This window comes from Pelodiscus sinensis, chromosome 17 (genome assembly GCF_049634645.1).
Source record: "Pelodiscus sinensis isolate JC-2024 chromosome 17, ASM4963464v1, whole genome shotgun sequence".
NCBI classification, from domain to species: Eukaryota; Metazoa; Chordata; order Testudines; family Trionychidae; genus Pelodiscus; species Pelodiscus sinensis.
In genome coordinates, this window is record NC_134727.1 from 39,239,855 (window position 1) to 39,261,535 (window position 21,681).

Here is a 21,681-nt window from a genome sequence, read left to right on the forward strand (position 1 = left end):
GAGCATCTACTGCTGCATGCAAAGAACAGCCGGAGCAGTGGGGTGGGGGCCGGCAGGACGGGGCTGGGAGAGGGGCTTGGATTCCCCAGCCTCGCTAGATCTCGCTGGAGAATCCCAACGGTTCAGTAACGCGGACTGGCTCCCAGGAGGTGTCTTCAGACCCCGATTCATGCCCCAACTAGACAGAGCCAGTGACCCCTGGGAGAAAGGGGGGCTCCAAGCGTTACACACGTGCTGAGGCTTGAGAAGTAATTTCCACATCTTTCTCTATAGGCAGCAGTAAATTAACATTCCCTGCAATCGATCAGTCAGTCAGGTGCACTCAGTAGTGCCCAGCCGAGAGGGGGACCCCTCTGTGCTAGGGGCTGTACAAACAGTAGCAGGCGGCCCTTGCCTCAAAGAGCACCCCTCTAACAGCAACGGCTGGGGGTGGGGTGGAGTGTAACACAAGCAGAGAGGTCAGTGTAACCGCGGCAAAGAGCATGTGAGTTCTATGGTTTTTATTGGAGGGGCGGGATAAGGTGCCAGGGGAGGGGGGTTAGCTAACAGAAAAGGGGAGGGGAGGACGCAGGGCGAGGGGACAGAGGGAGCCTGGGCGGGAGGGGTGCAGAGCAAACAGCCAACCAGTCCCAGCCAGAAGGGCAGGAAATGGTAGCAGTGCCCGGTGTTCCCGCGGCTGTAGTCTCTGGCTGGCTCCTGCCGGCAGTTTCTTTCCCAAAGGCCACGTGCTTGTGGGGAAGGGAGGCCCTGCCAGGGTCTGGGGCACCCTAGGCAGGGGGCTGGCGCCGGGGGGACTGGGTTGCTCTGACCAGGCACCCGTGGGGGGGCTGGGTCCTTAGGCTCGTGACTCTGCGGGGGACGGTGCGGGGCCCGGTGAACCCCGCGGGTTTCTGTTTGCCACGGTGAATCCTACGGGGTGGCCAATTCCTGCGGCTTTCCGACGCGCCACCCGCAGCTTCTGCTTGTCGGAATGAACGACTCCGGCCTGCCGGCCTGGGAGAACCCTGGGAGCCCTCTGCCTCCCAGCAGGCCCCGAGCTCCGCCGGAACTTCACTCGTCTACCCTGCTTGGGACGTGTCCAGGCAGCCCCTGTCCCTCCTCCCCTTCTAGCTTCAGGTCTTTCCGCCTCTCTCTGTCCCCTCCCGTTTGGGGAGCCCTGTACCTTCCCCTGGGTTTTCACTGGGCGTCGTGCTGGACTACTCCTCTTTGGGGAGGTTGTCCAGGGGGCCTTCTTCTCCCTGACCCCAGGCCTCTCCCGGAGAGAAGGCCACCCAAACACGTTCTCTTCTTCAGCAGCAGCTATGGGACTCCTCCGGGCTGCTGCTGCTGCTGAGCTAGAGGTTTACCCAGACTCTAAGGGCTCCTCGACACTGCAATGAAAAACCTGCGACACCATCGTGGTTAGCCCGGGTCAGCTCAAGCTTGTGTTCCCTGTAAGCTGTGCCCTTGTGCACTCACGAGAGAAGCCAGTGCGTCCAGATGATCAGCAGAGCCCACGCAGCTAGGTTTCTGTTTTCCTGGTGGTGCACATTCCTGACTGCCATGGTGCATGTAGAAAATTTTATTCTGCACATGGGTGGAAAAGGTTAGAGGGAACATTGGGCTTAAGCTGTGGATGTTTGGGCTCAGGCCAGAGGGTTCCAGAGGACAAGTTCCAGCCCTAGCCCAAATGGCTATACTTGTATTGATGGCCGTGTAGCTGAACCTGAGGCCGCTGACCCTGCTCTGAGACTGGGTGCGGTGGGTTTTTTATTGTGGTGAAGTTACGCCCTCCAGGTTGAGAATTCCAGGGGTTTTCTTAGCTGCCTGGAGACGTTAAAGTGCCCAGCACCCAACGGCAACGAGAATGCTTTCTGGTTCTGTCACCCCTTCCTGGAGATTAGCGGGAGGGATGAGCCTCAGCGCGGTGGGCGGAAGGAACGGGTCAGGTGGTGTAATGGGACGTCACTCACCTCATGCAACTGGTCCCCTTTTGGCCAAGTGCCTGCACCTGCATTCCTTGCTGTGGCAGCCCCCCTGCAACCTCAGCCCTGTCTGAGCCTTTTAAGCTTCCAGAAGGAACTGCCTCATTCTGGCCCAACAGCTTCCTTTTAACAGGCTTGCTGGGCCCTGATTGGCCAGGTCCTTGTGCCACTCTAGCTTTCTTGGAGGACTTCTCTGTGGTTTGCTGGGCAAGGCCACAAGCCTCCAGCAGGGGGCTTCAGAGCCAGGTCCACCCCATCACAGGTGAGCAGAAGGAACTGGCTAGCTGGCCACTCCCTCCAGCTGACAGACATGCAGAGCTCAATGCCCCTGGCCCTTCCCCTCAGAAAGTGATGGCACCATGGGCGCCCTGAAGGAGGCTGGTTTTTTGCTGGATGTGGAACCACTGAACCAAGTCAACCGCCGTTGGCGTGGAAATAAATCCTGCCTCTGCAGTTCAGTACAACAGGGCCCAGCTGCAGTAGGAGGGAGTGAGCTCTGAGGAGCCTAGGCCGGGACCTGCAGCATGCTGGGAACAGGAGAGGACAGGGGTGGGCCGGCAGTACCTACCCTGGCCATTCAGGCTGAGTGTCTCACCCCTTTGAGGTCTGCTGAAAAAGACAGACACTGTTCCCTGCATGTAAGCAAATTTCACACTCTCCACCAAACGCTCAACACACCTGAGAGGCACTTGGCTTTGGGTTTCTTCACAAAACTTTCTCAGAACTCTCTCTGGGCTCTCGTGTCGCTTCAGTGACACAGAGCCCAGCTCAGGAAAGCCCTGCTTAAAGCACTCAACTCCAGTGCAGTGTGTGTGTGGGGAGGCAGGGGGCAGCTTTCACCTCAAGCCCCACCCCATGCGCAAACTGCCTCAGTTTCCCCTCCATTCGCCCTCCGAAAGGAATGAAATCTCTCGGCGGCCGACTCAAAGGCCCGCCTCTGGGTGCAGTTCATTCGTGTGTATGTTCACCAAGCCGCAACACCCGCAGGATAGAGCTGTTCTCTCCACCCCCCCAAAGAACAGCGGGGACAGGCGCAGACGCTACCCACGCCTCCCGCCCAGGGGGTTGTGCCCCAGTTTCCTGCCTGAGAGCCAGTTTCCATTCTGCCCACAGTTTTTTTGCCCTTGTTCCAGGGCCCTGCCCCCCAGGCTGCTCAGCTGAGAGTTACCAACAACTTGCTACCGGGCCAAGGCTCCCCATAGTGTTCTATTCCCCAGGCTTCCTCGCCTGTGAGTCCTCCAACCCCTGTTCCTGGGTCCTCCAGCATCAGCCCTCCAGGCTCAGCGTCCCCGACCACGCTGGTTCTTCCCCTTTTCCCAGGGCCCTCCTCAGGAGCCCACCTTCAACTCAGCAGGGCTCAGAAGATAAGAACAGGCCAGTCTGCATCCACAACTGCAAAGTCTCTACCATCGCTCATCACGGTCAGCCCTGTCCCCTGGGTCTCCTGTAACTCTCTCGCCAGCTGCTCCTGCGACAGGCAAACACAGGTTGAAAGTTAAGCATGCGCCTAAGGGCTATCCTGGATTGGGGCCATCCTTTGGAATCCCAAAGAACTAGCTAGTACCCCACCAACTTCCACCTGCCCCGGCAGCAGCCGCAGAACCCCGAGAAATCAGTGGGGTGGGGGAGCCCTAGCAGGCGCTGGAGTAACGCAGAGTTACAAGTACAGTGCATGAAATCTCTGCGCGGCGCTCGAGCCTGTTCAGTGCTGTTAGTCCCTGACTTTCAGGAGCACCCTTGAGCCGTTTCAGTTCCTTTGCAAGACGTTTAAGTCACCTAACTACATGGCCGCAGGCTAGGATAGTCCCTGGACACGCATGGAGAATATCTTATTGCCTCTGTATAAACCCATGCTACGCCCACATCTTGAACACTGCGTACGGAGGTGGTTTCCTCCTCTCAAAAAAGATCTCTTGGCATCGGAAAAGGTTCAGAAAAGGACAACAAAAAGGACAAGGGGTTTGGAACGGGTCCCGTATGAAGAGATTAAAAAGACTGGGACTTTTCAGTTTAGAAAAGGGGAGACTAAGGGAGGATAGGATAGAGGTCTATAAAATCATGACTGGTATGGAGAAAGAGAAGTTATTTACTTGTTCCCATAAGAACTAGGGATCATCAAACGAAACAAATAGGCAGCAGGTTTTAAAACAAACAAAAAGAAGGTTTTCTTCATGCAGCGCACAGTCAACCTGTGGAACTCCTTGCCAGAGGATGTCGTGAATGCCAGGATTTGAAAAAGAGAGTTTGAAAAAGAGTTAGATAAATTCATGGAGGAAAGGTCCACCAATAGATATTAGCCAGGATGGGTAGAAATGGTGTCCCTAGCCTCTGTTTGTCAGGGGATGGAAATGGATGACAGGAGAGAGATCACTTGATGATTCCCTGTTCTGTTCACTCCCTCTGGGGAATCTGGCATTGGCCACCATCAGCAAGCAGGACACTGGGCTCAATGGACCTTTGGACAGGCCACTCTTATGAAGTGTACATGATGGAGAGAGTCCAATAAAGTCCCTGAAGTATTTAGCACCAACCAGCTAAGGGAAGAGAAAGGAACTGAGGACCAAGACAGCTGCTTCCTAGGTATTTAATTATAACCTAGGCACACTGAGAATAGCAACCAGAAAGGTATGGACATGTCTGGTGTCAGCTGTTTGCTCCCCCCCCCCCCCCTTTTTGGAAGGAAATGCTGAGGTTTTCTGAGACCACTTTAAAGAGACGTTTTATTTGGCTTTGCAAAATGGCACCGTTGCTTTGGTGCGAGGGGCGTGCAATCAGGCAGCACAATGATTCATGCACCTGCAGGGTTGTAATTGCCCTCTGCCGACAAAGGGCCACTCTGTCTGAGGGATCCACAGACACTCAGCTGTTGAAAGAGTTCTAGAATTGGCATGAATACGCCGGCGGGGAGGATGGGAGGATAATGACACAGCCCTATGCGATGGCTTCCCTCTCCCTATCCTGCTGAGCTGGGAAAGGCAGCAACCAAAACCCAGCTGCTGTTCCTCTTAGAAATAAAAGGCAGAGAACATGCTCAGAAAAACACTGGCTCTGAAAGACGTGTGGTTACAGCCTGGGATGTCAGTGTAATAAGGCTTTTGCATCAGCTATGGGCTAAAACAAAATGGCAGGTTTTTACAGGCAATGGAATGGCATTTTAGAGGCCCGGTCTATGCTACCAGAGAAAATTGACCTAAGATACTCAACGCCAGCTATGAACATTTCTGCCGTATTCCCACAGAGAGAGGTCGACAGGAGAAACTCTCCTGTCAACCTCCCTTCCTCCTGGCAACCTGGTGGAGAACCCAGGTCGACGGGGGCATCATCAGTAGTCGATTTAGTAGGTCCTTACTAGACCCACTCAATCAAACTCCAAGAGACTGCTCTCCGGAGCATCACTCTCGGGGTAAGTGAAGACAAGCCCTTAGTGTCTCATGGGAGGGGGATAAGTTTGCAGGGATAGCACGACTGGAAGAGTGACCTGCTGCTATGGAGGAGAAACTGAGGAAGAGGAGTAAATAGGTGAGAATGAAAGAAAAGAGGCAGCTGGTGGCGAGAACGAGGGTGAAGCAAGTCCATGTCAAGATTAGAGTTATCCCTGTCCTGAATAGGGCCGTGTCTACACTTGAAGGCTTTGCTGGCAAAGCACTCCTACTAGGAATGTATCACAATATTAACTATCTGCCCTTTGACTGGGATAGCTCAGGCTGAGTTCCATGGTAAGTCGGGTCTAGATTAGTTCTGCTGGCCAGGACAAAGGTCTCCACAAAGCCAGAGAGAGTTGGACAAGTCTCTTCTCCTCCTCCATGATTATGAATCCCTGGGTGCAATTTACTCCAGAGCAATGGGGCTTCGTGCCCAAGGCGAACCTCACTCATTGTGATCAGTAGCATCCGCTACTTCATTCAGATTACACCCAGGCAGGCAGCTGAAAGGCAGCAACGGAACAAAGGATACAAAGTTGTCTCCAAAGCCCATTTACCAGCACAACGGTCCTAGCTACCTGTTGTTTTAGAAATGAAAGGGCCCTTTGCACCATGGTGTTCTGGAAGTTTTTGCAGAGCTGAGCTGGAAGACAGCGACACTGTTTAATCCTGGGCGAAAAAGAATCAAAACAGGAAACGAGTTTTGCTCCGAAGAGCAAGGGGGTTTTGTAGTGAATCCTTCAGAAGAATGCACAAGATAACAGGCATCTGAGCAAGTCCTTTCTGCTGGACACCGCTTTTTTGTTAAGCAGTCTCACTTGTGAAGCTGCCCACAACTTGATCGTGAATGCAGAGTGGGGATTAGGAGGAAAGAAATGAACAGAGTAAAGCTATCGAAATGCAGCCATTTTGCTTTCAGGGGTTGAAAGCACACGTTTTCTTGGGGCTCCCTTTGTCTTTCCCCATTCCATTAATCTAGTTGGTGTTTTCTGTACACTTAAGCAAGTTAGGAAATAATAGTTTTTTAAAGGAAATATTGAAAAAAAGGTTTTTTTCAAGATTTCTTGTCATAATATTTGTGTGTATTTTTGACTAAAAATCCAAATGGAAAAGTGTTTGTTTCTTTCTTTGTTTTTTAAAATCAAATTCAATACAAAATTCAATTTTGGTAAAAATGTTCAGATTTTGAAAACCAAACCCTTAACATTTCTATCCACAGGCGAACTGATGACCAAAATTTTCACAGAACAAATTTTCAGTTTCGGCTTTTCAAGTGTAAAATTAGACAATTTCTACCACAATGAAAATTTTCATTAACATATTTTGGTTTGGTCAAAAAGCCATTTTTTTCTAGAAAAAAATGTTTCCATCACAAAAAAAATTGACACACACACACACACACACACACACACACACACACACACACACACACACACCCGCCCTATAATTAACTGCAGTTTGAACCTCTCTAGTCCAGAACTCCCTGGTCCAGAGACATCTATTGTCCGGAATGATGTTAGTGAGCCAGATGTCCACTTTCCATGAGTGTGGCCAAGTTTCCCGCGGTCTCATAAAGTTTATTTACAGCCACCAGTCCTGGCTCTCAGTGTTCTGTGCTGTTATTTAGCTCTAATTTACCCATATATGTCTTCTAACACCCCAGTAAGCAGTGGATGTGTTGGTAATGCTGCTAGACAATCGTGACTTTCCATGGGGTCCTGAAGGTGCCAGACTACAGAGATTCAACCTGTACCTGCCGTGTTCAGCCTTTTACATTTTCAGAGTGCTTTTCAAACACAAGCTTTTGATCCTACTCCTTTAAAGTAAATGGCCCATCTGCCTTGTATTTCACAATCAAGCTTTGCCTAATTACTCAATTCATCTTCATTTCTACTCTGCACTGGTTAGGCCTCAGTTGGAGTATTGTGTCCTGTTCTGGGAACCGCATTTCAAGAAAGATGTGGAGAAATTGGAGAGGGTCCAGAGAAGAGCAACAGGAATGATTAAAGTTCTAGAGAACATGACCTATGAAGGAAGGCTGAAAGAACTGGGTTTGTTTAGTTTAGAAAAGAGAAGATTGAGGGGGGACATGAGAGCCGTTTTCAGGTATCTAAAAGTGTGTCATGAGGAGGAGGGAGAAAACTTGTTCATCTTGGCCTTTGAGGATAGAACAAGAAGCAATGGGCTTAAACTGCAACAAGGGAGGTTTAGGTTGGACATTAGGAAAAAGTTCCTAACTATCAGGGTGGTCAAACACTGGAATAAATTGCCCAGGGAGGTTGTGGAATCTCCATCTGTGGAGATATTTAAGAGTAGGTTAAATAAATGTCTATCAGGGATGGTCTAGTCAGTACTTGGTCCTGCCATGAGGCAGGGGACTGGACTCAATGACCTCTCGAGGTCCCTTCCAGTCCTAGTATTCTATGATTCTATGATTAGCCAAATCAGAATAATTAACCAAAAACTCTTTTCTTTCTCTCAGAAAAAAAGAATTTTGAAGGGCTCCATTGAACTGTCCAGGATCAAATGTGTCGAAATTGTGAAAAGCGACATCACAATTCCCTGTAACTATAAATATCCCTTCCAGGTAAGTCTGCCTTCAAGAATAATATTACTGTCTTTTGCATAATTTCTAACAGAAACTCTGTCTCACAACACACGTAGGAGTAAATGAATGCAGTGGCAGTGATATATAATAGCAAAGGAAAAAAGAAAGGAGCAATAAATATGCTTTTTAGCTAAAGTGTGAAAAGTAATGGAGAATCAAAGACTGAGTCTTTCCGTTGACTACACCGCGATTTTCCGCCTGTATTCCACAGAGCCCCGGAGTGCCACAGAATATGTTAGGGGCCTGTGAAAGGTTTTCATTACCACAGAACAGTGGTTTTTCAACCGGCAGGCAGTAGCCTCATGGCAGTCCATAAGAGTCCCAAAGGGAGCTGCAGCTTTATTTGAAATTTGTTAGGGGTCCACAAATGAAACAAGGCTGCAAACCCCTGGATTACACAAATTCATCGATTTTAGGTCGAGAAGGGACCTTTGGATCATTTGGACTGGCCTCCTCTATAATGCAGGCTACAGAATTTTGTCCAGTTATTCCCCTATGAAGCCTACTAGCTCATGTTTGATGAAAGCATCTTCTGGAGAAGCATCCAGTCTTGATCTGAAGACAGCAAATGCTGGGGGAGTGGAAGGAGAATTCATGCCCCTTGGTAGTTTGTTTCTGTGGTTAATCACCCTCCCGAGTAGGGAATCACTCATTTCAGTGGGGTTTAGATCAGGCCCAACCGAGGAGAGAATGGCGAAAACATGGAGTCTACAAAGAACAGATGCAAACATGCCGCCTTTACCCTCCCAATGCATTAGACGTTCCGTAGCGTTAGGTGGCATCGATTGACAATTCCCATTTAGCTCTTTCACCTGATTGGCCACCTTTTGCAATTGGATTACAAATCTCATGCTATTAGGGCCTTTTCCTTAAGGCTATAGCCTCTGGAGGCAAGGGAGTGCAGGCAAATCACCTTGGATACATTTCTAGGCCTCACCGTTGCAGTGAAAAGCTTGAAAATGGTACCCCAGGGCATCCTACAGACTCAACAATCCAGAAAGAAAAGCACCTGCCATTTCTTAGTCCATAAATGTTCATGAGTTGGGGGCCCGACTCGTGATTTTGAACCTTTGGCGATCACAATATCGCGATCCTAATGGAGGGGATAGCTCCATTTCTAGCATGGTAATCTAAACACACAGAATGCACATTGACCACGTGCTTTGTGGACTGTTCATTGGCCTCCGGGCTCTGTTCACCGTGGGTGAAATGCCCCTAGGAGCCGTGGCGTGCACCAGCTTACAGAGCGATAATAAGGGGGAGCAATTAACGCCCAGCGCAGGGTTGGACTCAGGAGTCACTTTGTGACCGTAGAGAAGCTGCACAGTTCTCTGCTCCGAGGGCGGCTTCATTTTAGAGGGGCCCAACCTTAGAAACTGGGGGCTTTGTGGGGCCGGGTCCCTGCACTTCCCACCGGAATCAGCCAGAGATGTGTGTCTGTCAACCCCCCACAAACCAGGGCCCCACTGCTGTGCTAAGCCCCCTTCCACCAACCAAGCTGTGCTGAGCCCTGTTGAGGGCACTGGAAGAGGTGGCTGCTACAGGTGTGGGAAGTAGGGGTGTGGGGCCGCAGCACCCCCAGGTTTTGCACCTGCCTTCCCCATGCCCGCGAGCCAGCCCTGCTGCCAGCTTCTCCAGCCTGGGGTCCTGGCCTCCAGGAGGCCCTGTGGGGTTCTGCCTCCACGGGCTTTGCCGATCTCCTGGATTCCCATTATCTACTGGCTTCACAGGGTCTGCCAGCCCACTGGCCCTCCCTGGCCCAGGGTCCCGCCACCGACCCAGGGCTCTGCAGTCCGGCCTGGGGCAGTCAAGGCAGCCAACTCTCCTGGACTGGGCGCCATTTGCAGCCATGGAGTCTGGTCTGTTTGGACCAGGAGAGTTGGCCACCTGATCTCAACTGGGCTAGATAGCGGGTAAGGGGGTGCCGCTCAGCACCCTCACCCCCAAAATAGCTCCAGCGCCACTAGCCGCATGAGTCCCCCACAGGCCAGATCTCTTTATAGAGGTGAGTATCAGATAACGGCCAGGCCCTCAGAAAGGTGCAGCCTTGCTCAGCCATTTTCTAGGACCAAGAGAAGTTGAGGTGGGGGGGGGAGGAGAGGGGCTGCAAATGGCTTCCAGTGTGTGGCTCATCACAGAGGATGCTGAACAGCTCTGCCAGCTCGGGGCCCGCTGGGCCTGGCCGCCCCGGAGGAGGGGTTTTGCTGGGGTTATTCGCCAGCTTCCAGTCTCTCCGTGTTACTGGAGCATGGCCACGGATTAGCCATTTGGTTCCTGGAAATACCAATACCTAAAAAGAAGAAACCCCCCTCAGTTGGCTTCTTTCGCCTGACTACGGCCATTTTCCTTGAAAAATAAAACAAAGCTGGCGCAGGGAGCGGGATCAGCGCCGAGGGGCGGGCTCTTCTCGAGATGTCGGACACACAGCAGACGCGCTGTGAACGATGCACAGATGTTGCACCTGCTAAGAGCAAAGTACAAAAAAAAAAAAAAGTCAGCTGTATCCTGCCGTAGAACCACCGACGGCTTTGTTTAGTTGTGTGGCTTGGTACACGAGGCAGCGCCGTGCAATACAGCCCAGTGTGTTCAGCGGCTTTGGGTTTTTTGGGTTTTTCTGCACACTTTAGAAGTTTGCTGCAGGCTTGAAAAAGTAACTTGTAATTTCCAAACACTGTACAACACACACCAGCACCAGAAGAGTTGTCCAGAGTCAGTGGGAGACAGGCCGGTGCCCCTTTCTATTTTTTGTTGGACGGGCGGTAATTTATCAATCTAAGGGGAATCCTTCAGGGTTCCCAAAGCTACATGGCACTCGGGTGTGTCCACCGAGAAATCAACTCCTTTAAAACACGGTCATAAACGCTCACCATTCCTCCATAGGGGATACTGTTTAAAGAGCAGCTGGTATCTCACAAAAATCTGTTTGGATACGATGACCCTAAATACGACCAAATTTGCTCGAGTGTCACAAATGCTCTGCATTTCTCTTCCCACGTATGTTGAGAAGTAGGGACAACTTTATGAAAACAGCATAGAATCACAGAATCCTAGAACTGGAAGAGACCTTGAGAGGTCATCGAGTCCAGTCCCCTGCCCTCATGGCAGGACCAAGCACCGTCTAGATCATGGGTTCCCAAACTGGGGGCATGAAGAAATTCCAGGGGGGGGTGCAAGGTGACCCAGCCCTCCCATTAATCTCCCACCCCCCAAGTTTTGCTGCTATTTTTGTTTCTCGCCCCCTGTCAGTTCCTTTCCCCCTCGGCCCCCTAACAAGTTTTGCTGCTATTTTTTTGGGGGGGGGGGGTGAGGGTTTCTTAAAAATCAAAATGGGGGTGTGATGCCGAAGTTTGGGAACGACTGGTCTAGATCATCCCTGGCAGGTGTCTGTCTAACCTGCTCTTAAATATCTCCAGTGATGGAGATTCCACAACCCCCCTAGTCAATTTATTCCAGTGTTTAACCACCCTGACAGGTAGGAAGTTTTTCCTACTGTCCAATCTAAACCTCCCTTGCTGCAATTTAACCCCATTGCTTCTTGTCCTATCCTCAGAGGCCAAGGAGAACAATTTTTCTCCCTCCTCCTTATAACACCCCTTTAGATACTTGAAAACTGCTGTCATGTAGCATCTTTGTAGCGTAATAATTTGCTTGCTTATTTCCCACCTAAAATCCTACAGCCAAATTCTGCTCAGTTACCTTGGAGTAAATCCTGATTAGAATTCAACAGGGTTGCTCAGAATATGCACCATTACCAGTGAGAGCAGAACTGTGCGCTAGCATTTCTGGCCAAGACAAACTGCGTGAGCAGACACAGGGATGCTGCTGCCGTACAAATGTTAGTAACAGGAGAAGCTGAAAATATGGGGCCAAATCCCCAGCTGGCAGAGTGGACTGAGCCTGCATCATTTCACTCGTGTTTCCTTCACGGTCGAGAGCTGTACCCCAAAGACTGTCTCTGCTGAATGCTCTTCTGAGCAGCATTCCCTGTCGATTTCAATCACCAAAGCCAGGCGCTAGATTCCACCGGGGTTCGGAGCCATTTCTGAGCTCACATCGGCTGTCACATTTGCCGACACAGTTGCTGCACAACTGGTATATAACACATCGGTGCTTTAAAGTCCCCCGAGTGTCAAAAAACAGCAGGGGCTGTTTCTAATCACTGGCTTGCTTCTCTGGCCTCTTCTGCAGGTTCTCCATGACAACTACCTGCTGTACGTGTTTGCACCTGACCGAGAGAGCCGACAAAGATGGGTGTTTACACTGAAAGAAGGTAACCGCAGCGCCGGGCACAATCGACTCTCCAAGGTCACCTGTTCCAGCCCCGCTTTCAGTAGCCATAGACTGGAAAAAAACGAGAGGTCACAGGAAGTCCGATGCCTTACGTTTGCCCACGGAGAAGGGCACCTGCTCGGATGTTTGCAAATCTCGGGGCATAGTCTCCAAGGCTACGTCTAGATTGCATCCCTTTTTTGTAAAAGGGATGCAAATTAGACATATCGCAATTGCTAATGAAGCGGGGGAGATTTAAATCCCCGCTTCATTAGCAATTGTGATACGTCTAATTTGCATCCCTTTTACGAAAAAGTGATGTAATCTAGACGTAGCCCCAGCCCTTGGACAAATTGGTCCATAGAGAGGTTTGTTTGGATCTCGCCGGCAACACTAGTGAATTAAGACATTGGCCTAACCTCGGTTCTTATGCTGGGAGAGATTGAATTGGTAAATTTGCGGGGAGAGCATATAGAAAGGGAGTTTCTGGCACAGGAAGCAGGAATGTGGGGGAAAAGGAGGGGCTGCAGCACTACCAGGTTTTCCACCTGGCTTCCCTGCACCCATCCCAAGGGCCAGCTCCATCATCTTCCCCACCAGCTCCATGTCCTGGCCTCTGGGCAGCCCCTCTAGGGTCCTGCTGGCCTTGTGTTCCGGCCTCCAGACAGCCCTGCTTGGGTACCACCAGCCCTGGGCACCAGCACTGCTCAGGACTCTGCAGCCCACCATCCGTGGGGTCCAGACCATCAGCCCTGGAGGCTGCACTGCCATTCGGGGTCCTGCCGCCGGCCCGGGGCACTGCAGCCATCTCCAGCTGTAGCTAGGTGGCCAACTCTCCTGGACCGGACAGACCGGACTCCATCTGCAGCAGTGGTATCCGGTTCGTCCAGTCAGGAGGGTTGGCCACCCGAGGTGTGAGTCCAGCCTGGGGCAGAAAGGAGCCCAAACCAGTTGGAGGGAAGGGGGGTGCAGCTTGGCACCCCCACCCTAAAAACAGTTCCAGCGCCACGGGCTTTTGGTGCGTGGAAAACCTTTCAACCCCAGCTCATAGACTCTGTTTGGATAACCCCCTTCCGAAAGCACAGTCGGCAGTGAGAGATTTATTGTCGATACGTTTATTCCCCTCCCCTCTTGGACTGTGTGTGTTGGACCCTTGTGTTGATTATGCAGCGACGTGCAGCGAGCAATGCAAACAGAAAAGCCACTGCGCGGGGTCGGGGGGACAGGAAGTGCACCAGCCCTTCCCTTGGCCCTTTCCTGGGTTATAACCAAGAGAACCAACAGCCATGCGCAAGGTGGAGGCGGCCCTGTTCCAGGTTCCCAAAAGGGGCGGGGCCACAGGAAGAAGTGGCAGGGCCTGAGAAGGAAGGGGCGGGGCCTCAGGAAGAAGTGGCAGGGCCTGAGAAGGAAGGGGCGGGGCCTCAGGAAGAAGTGGCAGGGCCTGAGAAGGAAGAGGCGGGGCCTCAGGAAGAAGTGGCAGGGCCTGAGAAGGAAGAGGCAGGGCCTCAGGAAGAAGTGGCAAGGCCTGAGAAGGAAGAGGCGGGGCCTCAGGAAGAAGTGGCAGGGCCTGAGAAGGAAGGGGCGGGGCCTCAGGAAGAAGTGGCAGGGCCTGAGAAGGAAGGGGCGGGGCCTCAGGAAGAAGTGGCAGGGCCTGAGAAGGAAGAGGCGGGACCTCAGGAAGAAGTGGCAGGGTCTGAGAAGGAAGAGGCAGGGCCTCAGGAAGAAGTGGCAAGGCCTGAGAAGGAAGGGGCGGGGCCTCAGGAAGAAGTGGCAGGGCCTGAGAAGGAAGAGGCGGGACCTCAGGAAGAAGTGGCAGGGTCTGAGAAGGAAGAGGCAGGGCCTCAGGAAGAAGTGGCAGGGCCTGAGAAGGAAGAGGTGGGGCCTCAGGAAGAAGTGGCAGGGCCTGAGAAGGAAGGGGCGGGGCCTCAGGAAGAAGTGGCAGGGCCTGAGAAGGAAGGGGCGGGGCCTCAGGAAGAAGTGGCAGGGCCTGAGAAGGAAGGGGCGGGGCCTCAGGAAGAAGTGGCAGGGCCTGAGAAGGAAGAGGCGGGGCCTCAGGAAGAAGTGGCAGGGCCTGAGAAGGAAGAGGCAGGGCCTCAGGAAGAAGTGGCAAGGCCTGAGAAGGAAGAGGCGGGGCCTCAGGAAGAAGTGGCAGGGCCTGAGAAGGAAGGGGCGGGGCCTCAGGAAGAAGTGGCAGGGCCTGAGAAGGAAGGGGCGGGGCCTCAGGAAGAAGTGGCAGGGCCTGAGAAGGAAGAGGCGGGACCTCAGGAAGAAGTGGCAGGGTCTGAGAAGGAAGAGGCAGGGCCTCAGGAAGAAGTGGCAAGGCCTGAGAAGGAAGGGGCGGGGCCTCAGGAAGAAGTGGCAGGGCCTGAGAAGGAAGAGGCGGGACCTCAGGAAGAAGTGGCAGGGTCTGAGAAGGAAGAGGCAGGGCCTCAGGAAGAAGTGGCAGGGCCTGAGAAGGAAGAGGCGGGACCTCAGGAAGAAGTGGCAAGGTCTGAGAAGGAAGAGGCAGGGCCTCAGGAAGAAGTGGCAGGGCCTGAGAAGGAAGAGGTGGGGCCTCAGGAAGAAGTGGCAGGGCCTGAGAAGGAAGGGGCGGGGCCTCAGGAAGAAGTGGCAGGGCCTGAGAAGGAAGAGGCGGGACCTCAGGAAGAAGTGGCAGGGTCTGAGAAGGAAGAGGCGGGACCTCAGGAGGAAGTGGCAGGGTCTGAGAAGGAAGGGGCGGAGCCTCAGGAAGAAGTGGCAGGGCCTAAGGAGGAAGGGCGGGGCTTGAGGAGGAAGGGGTAGAGCTGAGGGCAGCTGGCCCTTAGTGTTGCCCAGGCTGCAGCACACCTGCCCCCCAGCCCTGCCTGGAGCACCCGCGCCTCCTCAGGCAACCCTAAAAACTGCCCGGAGCACACCTCGTGACACTCCGGCAGCAATAAAGGACATGGGACTTCGGGCCCCCTTGGATCACCAGGCACCGAGGCAGTTGCCCACTTCCCCCCGCCCGTCAGGGGGCCTGTTGCCAAAGCGCGAGATCCTGTGCAGAGTGTGGAACGTTCCATGTGTTGGGGAGACGTTTGCATTGACTCTGCAACCAGACGCTTTGCAAGAGGCTGTTCTTGCTAGTGTTCCGCGTTAGCGCTTCCTTTACTGAAGCATTTCACAAGTTCGTCTTCTCTGGGCAACTTTAACAGGCCCGGGGGACACAGCCCTGCCGAACGTATTGTTTTTTTAAGTAGCAAAAACGTGTTGGTGCTCAGAACACCCTCCTTTCGAAGGCAGGAGCTTCCCGAGGGTAGTCGGGCCGGTGCTGAAGCATTTGAAGGCTAAATATGAAATGGCAGCGTTGAGCCATCTCTAGATAATACTGTAACGGAGCCGGCAGTAGCACCTGACTGTGCCCTAGCCATGCGGTACAGCTGTGGTCGCTTGTAAGCGCCTTTGCTACATGCTATGTCAGGCTCTCGATCTTTTTTTTTTTTTTTTTACTCAGGGCTTTTTCTGTGCCTTTGTTGTTAAGCAGTTAAAGAGCAACCCTTGGCAGAGGTCTAGTCTTTCACGGTGCAATTGCATAACTTCCGTGCATGTGAATTAGGGTTATTTGTATCCACGGATGGGAGAATGCATGTCTTACATGAGAAAGTAGAACATTTAAATCCACGTGCCTGACAATAGTCACAAGGAGGGTTGTCATCAGTGTGCATGCTAGGGATGTGAACGGGTAACCGGTTACCTGGTAAGCATCACCCGTTCACAGCTGGGCTGGAGCAGTCGCCCACCGGGGATCCCAGTTAAGTTGGTTAACCAGTTAAACATTAGGTTAACCTAACATTTAACCAGTTAACTGATTAATCAAGATTTTACATCCCTAGTTCATGCTCTTTGACCGAGGAACACAATTTTCCTTGAAATTTAAAGGATTTTCACTCTCTTCCACTGGGCTTTATCCGTGCTCATTTGAACGCCCCATGGCTCAGTTTGTTCTGTGCATCCCTGTAAAACCGAAACCTTCCCTGATCTCTTTCAGAAACCAGGAACAACAACAATTTGGTGCCAAAGTATCATCCAAATTTTTGGATCGATGGGAGATGGCGATGCTGTGGCCAGACCGAGAAGCTGGCAGCTGGATGCATAGAATACGACCCCACCAAGAACGGTATGAGATTTGTGACAGGTGGTCTCCGTGTTCAATGTGTCTGTGCCCAGTAAGATTTATCTCACCTTGTCGAAAGCACTGGAGAGTATTTCCAGAGAAGAGAAATGCTGTACCTTCCCTGGGAGGGGCCTTACCTTCATCTTCCTATCATCCTTTTTAAATGGTATTTTTCCTCCAAATTAAAACTAACCCAGTTGTGTCGCCATGGTGCTAGGTGTAAAACCAACTTCCTAACCACTTGTGATCAGTAAAGGATCCGGGACAATATTCTCATAGAAGGGAGCATGCTTCTGTGTCGTGGCAAACTTCTGTTTCTATTTTGTTCCACCACCATTTGCCATGTGGTTTCAGGTGTGAAAGTTATTCTTCACTTCCTCTGCTGAGCTAGCTATTAGTGCTGCTAGGGGGAAACAAATATTGACTTCTACCAACAGCCGGTGTGGGGGTTGCTTTTGCTGGGCCCGGCCTGGCCAGAGCAGCCCGTGGGGCGGGCCAGGCTGGAATAGTCCCCGTTAATCGGTTAAACATTCTGTTTAATCGTTTAACTTTTAAATTGGGATTTTCCATCCCTAGTAAGAGCCTGACCTCGTTATTCTTAAATTAATGTGGCCTTCTCTTTACCTTAGAGCCATTTCTACGTCACTTATGCCTCTCCCTGGCATTCTTCTCTGGTTTTGCCTAGATCAGTTCCTAATTAATTTACTTCATTTCATTTTAGCTTCCAAGAAGCCTCTTCCTCCCACGCCTGAAGATAACTGGGTAAGTGCAGGAAGGGCAGAGATGCCACAGTGAGGCTTGTACCATTAGCTTGTGAGGGGGGGGAATGTCCCCTCTCAGGCTCACCCGTGTCATGCACTACTCCGTGCAAAGAGCTTAGCCAGCTTGTGACTTTCCCTGGATTCTGCACCTCTCCTGTCTCCTCCGCCGGCTTCCGGGCAGTAGCTCATGAGGCGTTTAGGTTGCTCCTTAGGATGCAGTTCTGTTTGGACAAAGGCGCAGCAGCTTTGCAATGTTGCACTGTATTGTGAGCGCAGCAGGACCGCTGCTGTGCTCAGCCCCCATCACGCCAAAACACTTCACGTTTATGCCGAGTCAAGCACTGGCCAGCCCAGTCATGCTGACAACCCGTCCTCGGCCGTGTCCTTCCCTGGGCAGCGTGTTCAGAATTCCCAGCCCTTGTGAAAAAGGGCTGGGAATGTCCCAGCATTCCCAGAATTGCCCCAAACTGACCCAGTTGTGTAAACAGCCCTGCATGGAGAATAGGGGACCCACCGCAGAGGGTACATTTCACTGATAGAGCCCTGCAAATCCATGGATATCCACTTTAAAGCCACGGGTACCCGCATCTGTGGATGTGGGTCTTGGTGGCTCAATTCTAGGGATACGGCTGCAGATACATTTTTGAACATAAGAACGGCCAGACTGGGTCAGCCCAAAGGTCCATCTAGCCCAGTGTCCCGTCTGCCCACTGTGGCCAGTGCCAGGTGCCCGAGAGGGAATGAACAGAACAGGAAATCATCAAGTGATCCCTCCCCTGTCATCCATTGCCAGCCTCTGACAAACAGAGGAGAGGGACACCATTCCTACCCATCCTGGCTAATAGCCACTGATGGGCCTATCCTCCATGAATTTTGAACCCTGTTAAAATCCTGGTCTTCACAACATCCTCTGGCAAGGAGTTCCGCAGGTTGACTGTGTGGGGACTACTTTACTCAGAGGTTAACGGCTACTTGCCCTTTGTTTTCGTGGCTATAAATGTATAGCCTGTTTATTGATTTTCTTTTGTGCGGCAGTTGTTGCTGGACCCCCAGGATGTGTTAGTAATGGCCATATATGACTATCGGGCCCAGAATCCCCAGGAGCTGACCTTGCAGCGTGGTGAGGAGTACTATGCTATCGACAAGTCTGAAGATCACTGGTGGTTGGTTCAGGATAAGAATGGGTAGGTACCTTTGTCCTCACAGCCTCTAAGTCATCTGTAAATTTGCTGTGTGTGGCTAATATTAAACGCAGTGCCCAGCACCAGCAGCCTATGTTTCTAGTGGCGGTTCACATCTGCATATGACTTGGTGCACATAAAATTTATTCTGCACATAAATGGAAAAAATAGAGGGAGCACTCTCTGTAACCCATCTGAAAATGAGCCATCCCATTGAAACAACACACAGCTCCAAGCACAAAACAACTTGTAGCTGCATGGCCCTGGATGACACACTGGGAAGGTGTGTTGTACCTACAGCTGGGTGGAAAATGGTTTTCCTGTCTCGTGAGAATTGGTGAGGTTTTAAAACTTTTTCTGGTTCCAAATCAGGAGGAAAAGTCAAAAGCTCAAAAATGTTTATAAACAACAACCACAAAGATAAGACGAGTTGCATAGTTTTGTGCCGATGGCGCCAAAACATTTCCCTATTTTTTCATTCAATTCAATGACATTTGCAACTCAAAGTTGCTCCAACCCAACGCCAGAACTTGTTTTCTTTATCAAAATTCTTTTGACAGTTTCGAAACTCCTGACAAATAGTTTTAAAAATGGGGAAAAAACGACCCTTTCCTATAAATGGTTTCTGTTTCAACGAGTTGGTATTTCCCAGCGAACCAATGTTTTGCTGAAAGATTTCTCAAACAACTCTAAGCTCTTGTCTACACTAGGGAGTTATTTCAAAATAGTAAGCGGAGCATCCACACTACCAAGCCTGTTACAGGCAGTCCCCGGGTTGCGTACAAGATAGGGACTGTAGGTTTGTTCTTAAGTTGAATTTGTATGTAAGTCGGAACTGGTACATATTGTAGGGGAAACTCTAGCCAAACATTTCTCCAGAGCTCAGTTTTATTCTCCCACACCTCACTTCCCTCAGTCCTTTATTCTCAAGCTGAGGTGTCTGCTGAGAAAAGCCGCTCCGCGTCTCCCTGGTCTGTTAGGGGGGGTGCTAGCTTCGCGTCTCCCTGGTCTGCTGTGGGGAAGCAGCTAGTGCGGGGTTGCCTCACCCCATTTGTAAGTAGGGATCCGATGTAAGTCGGATCTATGTAACCCGGGGACTGCCTGTATTTCGAAAAAACAGGCTGGGTATTTCAAAATCTGTATTCCTGCTTTTCTCAGAGAATACCACTTATTTCAAAATCGTTATTTTGAAATAATGGTAGTGTGGATGCTCCGGAGCTGCCAGATAACTATTCCGCGGAGTAATTTGAACTTATTACTTCCCAGTGCTTCCTGGGGCTGTAAGTCCGAGGTAGCACATCCACATTAACGGAGCCTGCCCCAGACTAATTGCGAGGCTTCCCTGAGTTTGAACCCGCTAGTTCAATTTTGTTATTTCGGGAGTTATTCTTTCGAATTTAGTTATTCCAAAATCATTTCTGAGTATAGACATGCCTCCACTGTGCCCTAAGTACACCTCTTTCACTCACAGACCCTCCAGAACACTCCTTTGTGGCTGGGATCGAGGAAATAGGCTCCGTTAGCTCCCCAGACATTAAATTCATTGTCTCTGGCGTCCATGAAAAACAAACAAACAAACAAACAAAACCACAAGCTTTTCCACAGAGCATGGAGTGAGGCCTCCTACAGGCTACAGTTTGCACAGATGACACTACATCTACTTTCTGATGACAATCTCTCGTCTCCTTTTAACAGTCACGAAGGATACGTACCAAGCAGTTACGTGGTGCAAAAATCACCAGACAACCTCCAAATGAACGAGTAAGTAGCTCGAACTTGTTTCTTGTGCCTTGAAAGCTCCCGTGGCGTTGATGCCGACCTCCTTTGTAAGGTGATTAAAGAGCTAGTGATGAGAAGCAGGACCGTACACAGGAAGTTCGGGGGGAGGGTGCTTTTTTTGTAAATGTGGACTGCTAGGGTGCAAACTCACCCCCCTCCCCCAATATTTCCCTTAGTAAGTATGCTCCGGCTAGCCTGGGGAAGGCTCGGACTGATTTCCCCCGCTCCCCCACCCAGAAGCGAGGCCCAGCTCTGCCCCCGGCCTTGCTCCTGAGGGAAGTGGGGGGGGGGATCAACCGCAGCCTTCTGCCGGCCAGCTAGAATTTGGGGCAGGGAGGGTCGGGCAGCGCACCTCTCCTGCCTTCCCCTGTTGGCCGGAGCACGCTTACTTGGGGGACCATAGTGGGGGGTGTATTTTCACCCTTCGCACCCCCCCCCATGTATGGGCCTGAGAAGTACTATACAAGAATGAGACATTGTTAATACTACAACTGCTACTCAGTCAGGGTGCGTCAATACACCACCCTAAACTCGAAATAAGATACGCAGTTTGCGCTACCCCAATTGCGTATCTTATTTCGAATCGATTTCGAAATAGTTTATTTTGAAATTTGGCGCATCTACACAGTGCCAGATTTCAAAATAACATGCTATTTTGAGACATCCCTTAACCCTCATGGAACAAGGGTTACTGGGATGCCGAAATAGCGCGCCCGTTATTTTGAAAACTATTTCGAAATGACAGGCGGTTTGTTAGGATGCGGGGTAGCTATTTTGGGATCCCTCCAGAATCCCAAAATAGCCATGCAGTGTAGCTGTACCCTCAGTGAGCCTGATTTTCCACTATTCTGCACATTTCATAGTCACTACAATCCTTGTTTTGGTAATGACTGACATTACCACACGAAACAGAGGTATATGACCATACTAGTTAGAAGACCGCAGACTCAGGGCCTGTGAATTCACACGAAAATAAGAAACTGCAGCATTTTCTCCTTACTCTGCATTCTTGACCAGTCTCAGTTGATACCCCTGATGTGGGCGATAGCTCCTGTTCACCTCAGTAACACGTCGCTATTACTAATAAAACTAGGGCTGCTTTAAAATGGGAATTCTCATCCATAGTCAAATGCTGCACAAAACCAAATATTTTTGTTTTGCGGGAAAGTTTTCCCTCCATTTTCAGATTTTCGTTACTGAAATTATTTGAGGCGAAAGAAAGTTGGGGGCAGCGAGGAAAAAAATCCCACAGTGGTCACCGCTTGGAATTGCTGACTGAGTCTTTTTGATGCTTTCAGGTGGTACAATAAGAGTATCAGCCGCAGCAAAGCAGAAACTCTCCTCAGAGATGAGGTAAGCGGGGTTGCTTTTGGAATGAATGTGGCTGCTTTCGACTCTGCTTTGCAGTCTGTACCTGAGGGAGGAAGCGAGGTGACTCCCAGGGGTTAAGGAGTCGTGTCTGGCCTCCAGAGGTCTAGATTCCTCGTCTCCAATGTCGATGAGTTTGTTGGTCTGGAGTTAGTCCCCTAAAAACATTTGCCTCTCCACAGCGGAGCTTGATGGAC

At 51.1% G+C, this 21,681-nt stretch overlaps 1 protein-coding gene across 1 annotated transcript in view; it reads left to right on the plus strand.

Moving 5' to 3' along the window:
* ITK (IL2 inducible T cell kinase) overlaps positions 1 to 21,681 on the plus strand; it is a 58,353-nt gene that overhangs the window by 17,040 nt on the left and 19,632 nt on the right. The window contains exons 2-8 of the mRNA XM_025179060.2: positions 7,869 to 7,973; positions 12,183 to 12,264; positions 16,270 to 16,398; positions 17,117 to 17,157; positions 18,192 to 18,340; positions 20,033 to 20,098; positions 21,415 to 21,469. Coding sequence (XP_025034845.2) covers positions 7,869 to 7,973; positions 12,183 to 12,264; positions 16,270 to 16,398; positions 17,117 to 17,157; positions 18,192 to 18,340; positions 20,033 to 20,098; positions 21,415 to 21,469 — 627 coding nt within the window. The remainder of the gene's footprint in view (positions 1 to 7,868; positions 7,974 to 12,182; positions 12,265 to 16,269; positions 16,399 to 17,116; positions 17,158 to 18,191; positions 18,341 to 20,032; positions 20,099 to 21,414; positions 21,470 to 21,681) is intronic.